Source organism: Haplochromis burtoni, unplaced genomic scaffold (genome assembly GCF_018398535.1).
Source record: "Haplochromis burtoni strain Fernald_Lab_line unplaced genomic scaffold, NCSU_Asbu1 Contig_68, whole genome shotgun sequence".
NCBI classification, from domain to species: Eukaryota; Metazoa; Chordata; class Actinopteri; order Cichliformes; family Cichlidae; genus Haplochromis; species Haplochromis burtoni.
In genome coordinates, this window is record NW_024582429.1 from 877,272 (window position 1) to 890,250 (window position 12,979).

At 40.8% G+C, this 12,979-nt stretch overlaps 1 protein-coding gene across 1 annotated transcript; it reads left to right on the forward strand.

Annotated features, from left to right (window-relative positions):
• Positions 1–228: 228 nt before the first annotated feature.
• On the forward strand, positions 229–2,625 carry LOC102312500 (phosphoinositide-interacting protein). The gene is made up of 2 exons (XM_005924172.3): positions 229–730; positions 991–2,625. The coding sequence occupies exon 2, from the start codon at positions 1,005–1,007 to the stop codon at positions 1,410–1,412; it is 408 nt and encodes a 135-aa protein (XP_005924234.1). The 5' UTR covers positions 229–730; positions 991–1,004; the 3' UTR covers positions 1,413–2,625.
• The last annotated feature ends 10,354 nt before the right edge of the window (positions 2,626–12,979 follow it).

Consider the following 12,979-nt stretch of genomic DNA (forward strand, 5'->3'; position numbering starts at 1 on the left):
GCTCAATAAGAAGACGACAAAGGAAAATCCCAAATTTGACCAAATTTCTAAACGATTTCCTTTACTTTCACAGGGTTAATTTTACTACACAGATCTCATGACCAGTGAACAACTTGCAGATAATTGCTCCAGGGTACTTAGAGATCAATACTGTACCAACATAACCGTCAGTATTGGAAAGCTTGCTGCATCAATCTGCCTATAACAGAGAGCCATTTCCTGCCCCTACTCTTCTTTGTATGGAAAGAGTTCAGGCTAGTAAGGCAGATATTTTCCTCTCATTGTCCTGTCCTGGAAAATTTGAGGCTTTTTTTTCTGAAAAAACAAAAAAAAAAAGGCTGTACTGGAGCTGTTTATTGAAGTTTTTGTGAAATCGTTTTAGAGCCCAATGGAGCCGTGAGTCTGAGTGGTTTGGGGGGAGTCTATGGATATCCTCTGGGGAAAGAAAGCCAAGCACCTCGCCCTGCATGTAATATCAGGACAGACCGCCTGCGATGGTAGAAGATGGTAAGGGGATGGTGGTCACAGGGTTCTCTTGAGTAGGTGGAGATAATGTAGGAGGGTGGGTAGATGTTTGCTAAATCTGTATGGCTGTATTTTACTGGGTTCTCTGGTCAGACGGTGGGCAGAGATTTTGTCGGCTTCTCCTTCAGGATTTGTGATTTTTCACTGTAACTTATTGTCAGTTCTTCAAAAATACAGACTAAGAGACTTGATCCAGAATTCGAAGGTAGGTGTTTGTTGACTTGTTTGCTCCTTTCCTGGGTGTGGACTCGTTTCCAGTGGGCAAAGAAGCTGTTTGTATTTTCTTTAGAATTTCTGATTGCAGCATAAACTTCCTCATTGTACTTTTCTGGATTTGTTGTGACACACAGAGTGTTTTGCTTATTGCAGTAAATGTTCTACAATATCCTTAGTAACGTTCGTGTATAGGAAAAAGACACATCCTCCCTTCCAGATTGATTTTTATTCCACATTGCTTCCATACAGTCAGCCAGGAAGTCATGCCAGGGAGCCCAGAGAACATCCCCCTGGGGGAGTGCACGCTGTCCCAGTCCAGGGACCAGCTCACACCCCCGAGCCGCACGGAGAGCACCGTGTTCAGCCTGTCCCGCACCGAGTCAGTTTGGACTACGGAGAATTCCCCCAAGAAGTCTGAAGTCTTTTGGTTCCCCATCCACCTCATGTCTACCGGGGGCAGCTTCCTGGCATGTGGCATCATCATCAGCGGCCTTTACTTCGCTGGCCACTGCCGGAAAGTCACCAACATCCTGGGACCAGCCCTGCTGTCCATTGGATTGATGGTTTTTGTGGTGGGCGTGGTCCTGATTCCTATTACCAAAGAGAACAGGAAGCGGTCGAAAATGAAGAAGCCCCTGAGTTATTACAGGCCTCCGGTGTTTAACCTGTGAGGGCTGTGATGTTTTTCAGCACAACTATGTTTGGATGTAATTTCAGGAGAAACGTGGAGAGCACTCTGAACTGAGGCTAATATTTTCAGCTCTGTGGAAAATGATTAATAGAAGACTGTTTGACAACAATTATGTTTATCTCTCTGGATTGACGACACTATCGAAGTTTCTAGTGTGCATGATGTAATTTCATTAATAACAGCGGCTGTTGAAAATAGGATGAGAGCGCATGGACAGGAATGCGCTGCAGAAAATGCAATTATTTACACCTGCACAAACAATTTAGCAAGAAGATACAAGGCAGTAAAGTGTCCTTATGAATATTTGCAAAGAATAAAATAAAAATTATGCAAAGACTGACCGTGTCAGTCGAAGTCACGACATCTTCTTATTGTCACTTTGTGTTTTACTGTGTCCAGCTGTGTGTGGCTGTGAGTGTTTGTTGAAAGAACTACAAGGAAGGATGCTTTGAATCTAAATGTATTCATCCTTGAATTATGTAAAGAGTGACGATTTGACTGGTGTGACCTGAAAGCACATTTACATAAGATTTCAATATTAGGTAGCAGCCAATTTAAAGTAACCCCTTCACAGCCAGATTCCACTGTAATGTGCATTAAATATTAATTCCTTCTATCCACTGAAAATGCACTCTTTGGGCTAGCAGTGCAGATCATATTTAAAGTAACGATAATCAATATTTGTATATTTGCAAAGAATCGTATGACTGCTACAGAAAGGAATCACTCTTTGTAATGAATGAACAACGATTATCACCAAACTCCACGGTTCCCCTCGGCTCCCAGAAGCATTTTAGCCTCTTTAACTCCTTTGTTTGGTTTACTGTGTTGGTTCACTGACTGAGCTCTCATTTGTGATGACGGCAGGCAGCTTCAGAGGAAAAAGCTCCAAAGACCTGTGTGAACCCTTCCAGCGCAGCATTGTTCACCACAGAGAGTCAGACACAAGCTGAGCGAACACAATAAAGTGTTTTGCAGCCATGAGGCAGGTTTCTAACGAGAGCAAAGCCAGAGGTAATGGAAGAGGAAATATTAGATAGAGACACGTGTGCAAATATCTGGTAACTCACTCAAATTTGTTCAGAATTAAAGTATTTAATTTATATGTATCATTACATTAAATTCGAATGCCTGCTCAGCTTAAATATTTTTATTTAATATAACGACCACAGCAGATGTCAAATAATCAGAAGATGAAAATGTTAGAGAAACTCTGAATATTTAATTAGCAGAGACATTTAAGTTTGCAATCTTTGCTTTATTTAATCAGGATTATTTCTATTTCAATACCGATACTTGTACTCTATGTGTTGAATCTGAAACAATGCAATATCTGTAATTATTGAGCCAGTGTTTTCATGTGTCAGTCTGCTTGTGAATTAATCTTTGAGCAATTATTTATACATTTTGTCATACAGGTTACCAGGTAACACACAAGACCAGGAACATATACAACATATAACATCTAAAAATAAATGTTGAACTAAAAAAAATACTAAAATACTGATTTACACAAGTTGAAGTTACTGCAGTAGTGATTACTGCACCTCCAGTCATCAACATAAATCAAGTCTAAATGTACAAAATAACAGTGAAGTTGTTATTGGTGTGTTGCTACAGGTTTATATTGAGATATAGACATATAAACCTTATAGACATTTACAAATGATCCTCTGATGTAATCAGAGTTTTATTTGCAATAAACAGATTATTAAAATAATTTTTTTTAATCCAAAGTTCATGGTCTTCACATTTGCCTTGGATATAACAATACAAACCTTTTGGTTTTAGACAACAAAATTGCTTTTTGAATATTTCACCCTTTTATAGAAACAAACGGATTAATTCATGCTGAAAATAATCATTATTCACAGGCCAGTAGGATGCATTCATAATGTCAGAAGCACTGTACATGCAAAGTGTTTTCAATTAGTGCCGTTATAACTTGAACTTTAGTCTTTGAAGCTTGTTAAATTTTTTGATTATATTTTATTATTAATGCTTTTGACCTTTGTGTTGAGGAGTTGTTCATCCTTTATTTATTTATTTAAATATAATGCAGAAGACTCCTGCAAGTTAAGTGCAAAGACTCAAATCAAATGTAATAGTTCAGCTGAAAATCAAAGGTGACAGTGTTTTAATCATTATTTCAGTTATGATGCGTTTACATTTTGATTTTTGTGAAGAAGCGGTTTCAGGTTTTTATTTATTTAGCTGTCGTTACTCAGTTACAACCACGTCTGTCAGTGTTCATGCGGGGCGCAACAAGTTCTACTACTCAAGTTCTGATTACTCAAAGTTAACTTTAACTTTCCCTGTTTGGAGGTTTAGAAGTGTTAGTAAAAATGATTCAATCAAACATGTATGTGCACATACACTTATCGCAATGTGAGGGGAAAATAAAAGTCAACTTGAAATCCCTTTAAAATTGGAAATTAAAGAAGGACGTGGTAAACTTTTTGCACTCTAAAATCAAACTAACTGAAAATTAAACAAAAATGTTTGGGGAGTTAGCAAAACAACCATGAATGGAAAAAACACCCGAAGAAGTTCTAATCCAACATCAGCACAACAAATAAATACACCTGCTTCTTCCTGATATTCACAACATACACGATGGGTACATCTGTATAATTTGACAGCCAAATATTATGCTAAGGAGTCTTGTGAGTCCTGCATTATTTGCATTGCCCAGACCAGCCTGCGAGATCCTGGACTCTAACTACAATTTTGAATCCTTTATTAAATATCAATAAATATCAAAAACGAAACCTGCCTGCTGTATCTGCTTCCTCTGTCCCCTCACCACGTGGCAGATGTCTGCTCCACCTGGCTGAGCGCTTCCTCATAAGGGGTCTTTCTAATATTTCACAGCGCGCCTACAGTGAAAAGTTCCCTGAAATGACTGTTGTTGTTGTGAACTGGAGAATTCAGGATGTTTGACTTTTCAGTGTGAAAAACGAGCAAAAAGGAAGTGTGCATACGTGTGTGTTTGTTTTGTGTGTACACTGAATGCACCTGCGTGAACACATTGTTTATTTCTACTTTAAGGCGGGGCGTCTCTCTCCACAGGTGCGCAGCCTCGGCTCAGGTATAAAGGATGAAGCAGCTTGCCGTTATACAAGCTTGAAGCGGCTGTGATCTGTCTAGGATGGATGCGATCAAGTGCATCGGAAACTGCTTTCTTATGTTTCTCATCGCCGTCGTGTTTGACGTGCTCGGCGTGATCCTGCTTTTAATCGGGATCTTCGCCAACTTGCGCATCAACGGACTCTTTTATGGCGACTTCTTGATCTACACCGGCTCCCTGATCATTTTCATCAGCCTGGCCTGCTGGCTCATGTGGTACGTGGGCAACGTCCAGGTGTCGGTGGATGACGGCTGTAAGAAGAGGAACAGCATCGTGCAGCTGGCCAGGAAACTATCCGAGAGGTTAACCATGAAGCTGAAGGGAGGGGAGGAAAGCATGAAGTGTGTGGAGGATGAGGAGAGCAGCCATGGGGGATCCTCTCCACACAAAGCCAGCAGGGTGACGTGGGGCAGATCCACCGCCTACTCCAACGAAGGCTACGATACCTCATCGGACATCCCTGACGTGGAGAGCAAAATGGGCAAAAATGACACGACCTGATGTCATGATGAGTACCTCCATGTTAAAATGCGCATCTGGCCGCTTTATTGTGCCTCTTTCTGGAGCCTTCTGTACAGTATGCAGAGAAAGAGGGATGATACTACTGCAAGTTATATTTTCCAGGCTTCTCAGTCAAGCCTAGATGGGCATTATGTCTGGACCTGTTCTGTCAAACATGTTTAAATAGGCTGTAAATCACAATGTTAGAAATACTGAGGCACAAGGCCCTTTATACTCTGTTCTTTCTCACTGAGCTTATACTTTGCTTTTCTGGTCTGCAATTTCATATTAATGACTTTGTACATTTCCTGGAAAGAATTCGCCACCATTTGCAGGGAAATAAGAAAGAGAGTTCACTCGAGGCATTCTCAGCGAATCAATTCAAAATGAATCGTGAGTCCTTTTCAGTCGCAGCACAGCGGGGCACTTTAACTTGAAAATGTGTTAAAGCAGAACTTTCTTTGTTCTTTCCAGAAAACTTTTAAAAGGAATGATTAGGAACGGTGGATCTATATAAGATAAAACACGACCTGTTGTGCTGTAGCTGCTTCAGGCCCCAGAACCTCACTGGCCACGGACTCTTTAGAGTCTTCCAACTAATAGTTTGCAGTAACTCTTTTTATGAATCACCTATTGTGACCCACTCTCTCCCATTTTGTTGAGGCTTTTATCTATTAGAGCTTATTTTCAGCTTGTGTTGCAAATTTAATATGTAAAATTGTGCAATAAAAAGGAAAGAATTGGGGGAAACAGTGAGGGCATCAGGGGCCCTGAGCAGACGGACAGCCTTGCAGCTAGAAATACAATTCTGGATGCTCAATGTTTATTTATTTATTTTTGCTTGTATAAAAAAATGAACATTAACATTCATTTTAACAATTGTTACAGATTTAGAGTCTAAGAAAATCAGACTTTTTTTTATTTGTATTTTTTCTGTACCTGATTGTAGATTTAATATAAGCTGGATAAGCAGAGAATGCACAGATATACCTCTGAGCCACAGCTACAATTACAAGGTGAAAGGACTGATTATTGATAGCTCTACATTACTTCATTTTTTCCACTTTTCCACTGATAACTAGACATAGTAAAGATAGGTCATGTTTGCTGTTTGCTTTGCTGTCAGTTCAAAACAAACACTGGTCAGACTGGTTTGACTCAGCAGAACGGTGATGGCAAAGCAAAGCTAGACAAGGCGTAACTTTACTTTATAGCATTTTCCATACGCAGATATGATATGGATTTGTTTGGGAGAGTACATTTCTGATTGTACGTTTATATTTATAGATATGTTTGGGAGCAGCAGCCTCTGTTTGATCCGGAGGTTCAAGTTCCACTGACGGCACACCTTATGCAAACGCGGCCTCTGCAGGGTTCAGTTGATCAAGCACTGAAATGGCTTCTGACAAACAGAGTCAGTGTGACTGACAGCTCAGCTCGCTTTAATCAGAGCCGCGGCGTTACAGTAAATAAAGCTGAATCCGTCTCCGCTGTGCACACTTCCTCTAACAGTAGAGAGGACAGCGAGTCAAAGCCGGAGACAAAAAGACAAATAGTGGCAGCATGACTGGTCAAACAAGGTACTCAGAGAAGTTTCCATTACGTGCATTTCCTCTTTGCGGCTGCACTTTATAATACGTGTCACTATTGTCGAGCTGCACGAACCGTGAAATATCAAATAGTTGGAAATGCTTTAATGCAGTGTATCCACCCTGCAGAGCTGCTCCCAAGACAAATACAAAAGGTAACTAGAGTATATCTCCAGGGATAAATCTCTAGTCAGTGAGACTGAAGCGACGAGGAGGCTCTGAGCGATCTGATAAAAGATGCGACGCCTCGAATCGCTTTGGTTTCATTAGCTGAACAGAAAGATCCGGGGTCCCTGAATAATTACTGCAAGCTTATCACCGTGTAAACACAAGCTCGGTGGCAGCTGATTATGAAATATATGTGCATAAATCTGTCACACTGGTTTGAGACAATGGGTTGAGGTGTCGCAGTAATGACACGTGGAAGGTGCAAAACAAGTCAGCCCTTCAGAGGAATGAAGGCGTGCTGTGGGGTTTTAAAGATCTGTTAATGAGCAAAACCTGTTGTTTTGGTTTTTAGACCAGTTTTCCCACAAAGCTCTGCTATGAAAGAAATGTAGAGGTGTGCTGGATAAAAAAAAGAATGTTCCCCAAGACAGGAAGCACAGACTTTTCAGTCTCATCAGGCCTTCAGACGACGTCCATCTGCCCGTCTCATCCGTCCCGGCTATGGAGCCAAATAAGTGCAGCAGCACATTCCTGGCGCTGGCTTTGATTTTTGACATCGTCGGCCTGATCCTCTTCTTCATCGGGATCTTCGCTCCGTTGAGCTTCTGGGACTTTTTTGTGATATCTGGACCTTTGCTGATCTTCCTGAGTCTGATCTTCTGGATATTCTGGTACATGGGGGACCTGACTGTGTCTGAGGAGGAGCTCAACTTACCCAAACATGACATCCTGTAACTACAGTGTGAGTGAAACTGGACTGAGTCGTGTCTGGGCGAGCTTCGGATCACTTTCAAACTGATCGCACGAGCAGGTCAAACTGAGCTGACTCTGTGGTTCTCTGGAACTCATTGAGGTTTTGTGCTTTACATCCAAATCCGGCAAAGACCAGGAGCACATCTGACTACTCCCAGGACAGAAAGAAAACTCCACCATTTGTCTTCAGGCTAAAAACAAGTTTCCGGCGCACTGGACAGCAGCGATCCCCACACTTTGATGGAAATATATTTGACAGCACTTTCATGCATTTAAAAACTTGTGCCAAGTTGATGCATTGTGCCTTATTTATGTCACTGTTATATCTGTCTATATATTGTGAGTTTATATTTATATTTCAACCTGACTTTGCACATTCATGTAAGCCTTTGAAACTAGTAACTAAATATGCTCTGGGATGACTGACGTGTGATCTTTGTGTGATAGCTCCTCAAACTGGCCAAACTGGCACTGTGGGTTTTGGGTTGGGGTTATTTTTAGTTAGATCCACCCAGTCTAAACGCTCTCACACAAAGAAATGTAAGTAGAGAGGTCAGAAACAGCGGCACACCAGCAGCTCATTTAAAGTAGTTTACCTTAAAAAGAAACAGAAATGCGCAACCTGAATGCTGGATTCAGTTTACGCACCGCAACAGTCACTAAAGGGAGTGAAACGAATACTCTTTCTCCGCACCCAATTCTTCCCAGCCTTAATCAGCACTCAAGGCGCCATTAGCTCCCTCAGACATGCGAACTGTTATTAATGTGTCCATTTGGTTTCTGCCCCTGAGAGAGGAAATGGAGAAGAGGCATAATGGGTCTCTCTCTCTTTGGAAAGAGATGGAAACCCCTCCTGCTCAGCTGCTCCTCTCCCCCCGGGGACACCACCTTTTCTATTATGCTAAAATCCCAAAGTTGCCTACATGGTATATGTTGTTGCAATCTTAATCACAGCCACACGTAACACAATCAATACTTGCACTTCCCATGTGACACGCTGTTTATGAGGGGGTAGAATGAGGCCATGAGACTCAAATTTCAATCCTGGGTGGTTAGCACAATATGGTAAAGCATACACCGCGTCAGAGAAGCGCCTGTGGTTTTAAAGAGCTTTGTCCAATATTTTCTAGCCATTAGTGGACGCCACTTCCTGGATTGTAGCGAAAACTGGCCTGACTGTCACTACGGAAAGTATGACGAGCATAAAGATCAGGAAGAATAAATTTGTCTTTCGTTTTTCTGCCGTGGTTTCTGCTAGGCGTCAATGAATCATTTTGAGTCCATAAATCATGAATTGTAACCTAATGTTTGAGAACTATCAATTACTGAAAATCTCTGTTGTGTATTAATGTATTATCAGATAAACATCAGCCCATTAGGAAGCTTTTTTTGATAAGCTGCACTCTTTGAATGTTGTTATTAAAAAGCAGATGGATGTCTGTGTTGGCGGTAGGCAGATAAATCTTTCTTTTGGCAGGCGATGAAGTGATCATAATGTGTTTATTATTTCTACTTCTCCAGCCTAACAGCTTAAAATGGCTGTTGGCTTCATGATGTCATCGTTTCAGCACCAGGGAAGGTGTATGTCTCCCCCCAGTGGTCAGTAAGGTTTATGTCCCTGGTTGGAATATTGTTGACACTACTGCAGAACGGAAAAGGAAGAAGAAATGAAACCACATGACCTCGTTTTTGGAGAGAAAGTGACCCTGTATTTATTTTGATTCTACTTACAGTTGAGTGCAGTGAACTGGCCAAACTATTCTCTCTATTAAATCTGTGGAAATAATATTTGTGTTTATGAGGTGAAATACAGCCTATAAATCAAACTGTTTGAGTTATTACACTTAAAAGGTGGAAATTTACATTAACTATACTGTAAAATTACAGCTGATTATGTCTTTAATCAATATATAGTTAAATAAAAATAAAAATCATTTCTTGTGTTTGCGTCATTGCATTTGTACAAAATTATCTCAGTAAAACCATTTTATAAAATTAATTTTACATCTGATTTTACTGTTACGTACACCCTGCTAGGTCTGGGTTGGACCCCATTTTTACTTTACTCTCTGGATTGCTTTGATTCTTCGTGGCATAGATTCAACCACCATCACACTGTTCCTGCAGATTTGCCAGCTGCGATCTCTGATGTGAATCTCCCGTTCCATCGCATCCCTACAGCGCTCTGTTTCATCGAGATCTGGTGAGCATGGAGGCTATTTGAGTACAGTGAACTCATCGTCATGTTCAAGAAACCAGTTTGACTTAAGCTTTGTGACCTGGTGTGTTGTCCTGCTGGAAGGAGCCATCAGCGTGGTTATGAAGTAAGTAAAGGGGCCCAAGATGTACCATGAAAATACCCCCGACGCATCACAACAACAACCACCTGAACAAATGACACAAGGCAGAATGGACCCATGCTGTCATGCTGTTTACGCCAAATTATGAACTTACTATTTAAATCTCACAGCTGAAATTGAGATTTACATTTTCCAGTACGCTTTTCTGTAAACTTTGGTGGTAACTAGTGATTATTTCAGTTACTGTTGAGCTTCATATCAGCTCAAAGCAGACATTTTCCTCAGACATCTGGCATCAGCAAGGCATTTTTCTCAAAGAACTGCCACTCATTGAATATTTCCACAAACCATTAAATGTTCAACAGTTTCTAAACTACTCAGACCAGTCTGTCTGACACCATAAACCATGCCACGCCCTAACAAAGTGGCAGGTGCGCATGTATAACGTGTACACTGGAATAAACCAACAGGTGAGCCTTTATTTATTTTTGAGGTTTATTTAAAAAGGTTGCTTTTCTTTGTTTTGGACATTTAAAAACAAGAAGGAATTGACCCTGAGTAACTTTCAGTCAAGGCAAATGCATTACCCTTCCAAGTGTACAAAAGCATAGTATTTTATGTGGATATCAATCTCCAACCTGTTGGAAATAACCAGTGAGAACCTCTAAAGTATATGTTTTCAACAAACCTCCTGTTCCTGTTTAAATATCTTTATATCTGTCCTGTACATTTTAGAATTTCACCAGAGCCATTTAGATGTTTCCAGAGGTATCGGTGTTTAAAACCAAATTAAAGCCACCCCCGTTTACTCTTTCATTTGTCTAGTTCCTGCATGGTCTAAATGGTCCTTTTTATTTATTTATTTTTATCTTTTTTATGTCTACTTAATCTTTACTATTATTTCATTTTATTTCTACTCCTTTTACCTCTTTTAAGCAAGCGGCAACAAAAAACCGCAGTTCCTCTTTTGGCCACATGAGGCTGCTATAGCAGTGAGTCAGACCCCTCAGACTTCCATATTAAAATGTTCAGCTTTACAGCACAAACAAATATGTTTACAGCATGATACAAAATATCTGTCCTTTATGGATAGGTTGCTCTTGATAAACACTATAAGGAAGATTATTTTTTATAACTCAAATGTGGATGATGAAGCTAAGCCTTGATGGTATTTTCCATAAATCTGTTACAAGTCACAATGACTACATCAGTTTTTACTTGGCCATTGTGTCTCTAGCAGTTTCTCTCCATGTCCAAACCTGAGTATAATTAAAGTTTTATATTTCTTTGAAATCTTCATGAAGTTAGCCATCTGGGCACATGTAGCTGGTGCATCGTAATGTAAGGATGTTTGCACAACTGCGGAGTTCAGATGTGCGTATGTGTCAGTTTGGGATAATGTGGGATACGGTAAGGTACTATAGATGTGTAAAGATCTGTACAGTCTAGCAACTAGCTGTGAAATTAACAGAAATTCTCAGTTTTCTCCAATAGTCCAGAAGACAACACCTTCTTCCTGTTTTTACTTTTGTTACTCCTGTCCCAGACACATCTGGCCAATCAGCAGACTGAATACTCAAATGTGGTCTGCGGTGATGCATGTCGGTTCACTTGGAGTTCAATTCCATTTTTCTCTGTGTGAAAACAAACCACACCACAGGAGGAAAAGCTACAAATTAAAAAGAAATCATCGACTGATTTGGACCAGAGTAAACAAACTATAGGTGTGAAAACACCCAAAGACTCAGTCACAAAAAACAGGAAGGCATGCAAACATCTACACGGGCCCTCTCACTCAGTACAGTAATGAAAATGATGTTAAACAGACCCTTGCATACTCACAGGTGTGACAGGTGTCCCCATGCTTGGCCCATTGACAGTCTGAAAGATGGATGTAGCCACTTGGATGTCACCCACTGGTTTGTGGAGGAACCCTGTTGCTGAGCACTTTTGCTGTTGCTGTGTTGGTGTTTTTGAAACTGGAAGTGAGGCGTGACAGCTGGATCTGAGTCTGACTGACTGGAATTGAGTTAAAAAGCAGTTCTGACTCACTGCAGTCACAGACTGCTTTGAGACTGTTTAACATAATGCTGCTACTGATTTTCTTCTACAATTTTCTTTCTGAAAGACAGCGGGTCAGGTTGTAATTGTCTGGGGGCCGGTGCAGGGCTTATTTTACGTAGCATTGGTGGCTGCAACTTTAGTGCTGCGATTCATACTGGTTTCAGTGTTGCTTTCGTTTTTTTTTTTCATTGATATATAACAAATCTATCAAACCTCATAAAGGGAGAAATTATGATGAGCATCCAGGCAAGAGGAAAAGATCACAGAGGAGATTCGTGGAGTGAAGGAGAGGGCTGATGTGACAGAGGAGGATGGTGTGAATAGGGTGAGATGGAGGCAGATGATCTGCTGTGAGAACCCCTAAAGAACACAGCCGAAAGAAGAGCAAGAACATAGAAGGTTTTAACGTACAAGTACAGATTACATTGCAAAATAAACAACAACAACAAAGGGGAAAAAAACATAATTGATGCAACTGATGTTGGCATTTGGTGCTATATTTCAATTTTTAAAAAAATAGACAAAGCATTGGGAAAACGAAGGGTGGACCCAAGCGTACAGCACCACACAAGTACAACAGCTGTAATTTTGTCTCAAGCAACCCCCAAAGTGAACGACCCAAAGTTTACTTTAGCCTCCTGATGTTCTGTGATATGCCATCCGGGACTAAAGGCTATATTATCAAGTCCACAAAATAAAACTGAATCTTTATTACTGCATAAACGTGGATTTCCAAGCTTTTTCTCCTTCATTCTCGATCATCTGTTTGCTTAAACTGCTGCAGATTCCAGCATTTTCCTTTTGTTAAACTTTCCCAACACTCTGACCAACTGTGTATTCAAACCATTGATATGTTAACTAACCTTGGCTTTACCTCGTGGATGCACCCACAGGCTGTTAACACCTAATTATCACTTCGCACCTGATCAGATGTCTGACAGAGACATTGACTAGTCTCGTGCGCGCCTGTGCCAGCCACTGTTTACAAACAAGTGGCATGCAGATGGAGGGGTCATTCACCTGCAGACCGTTACAGCGCGGG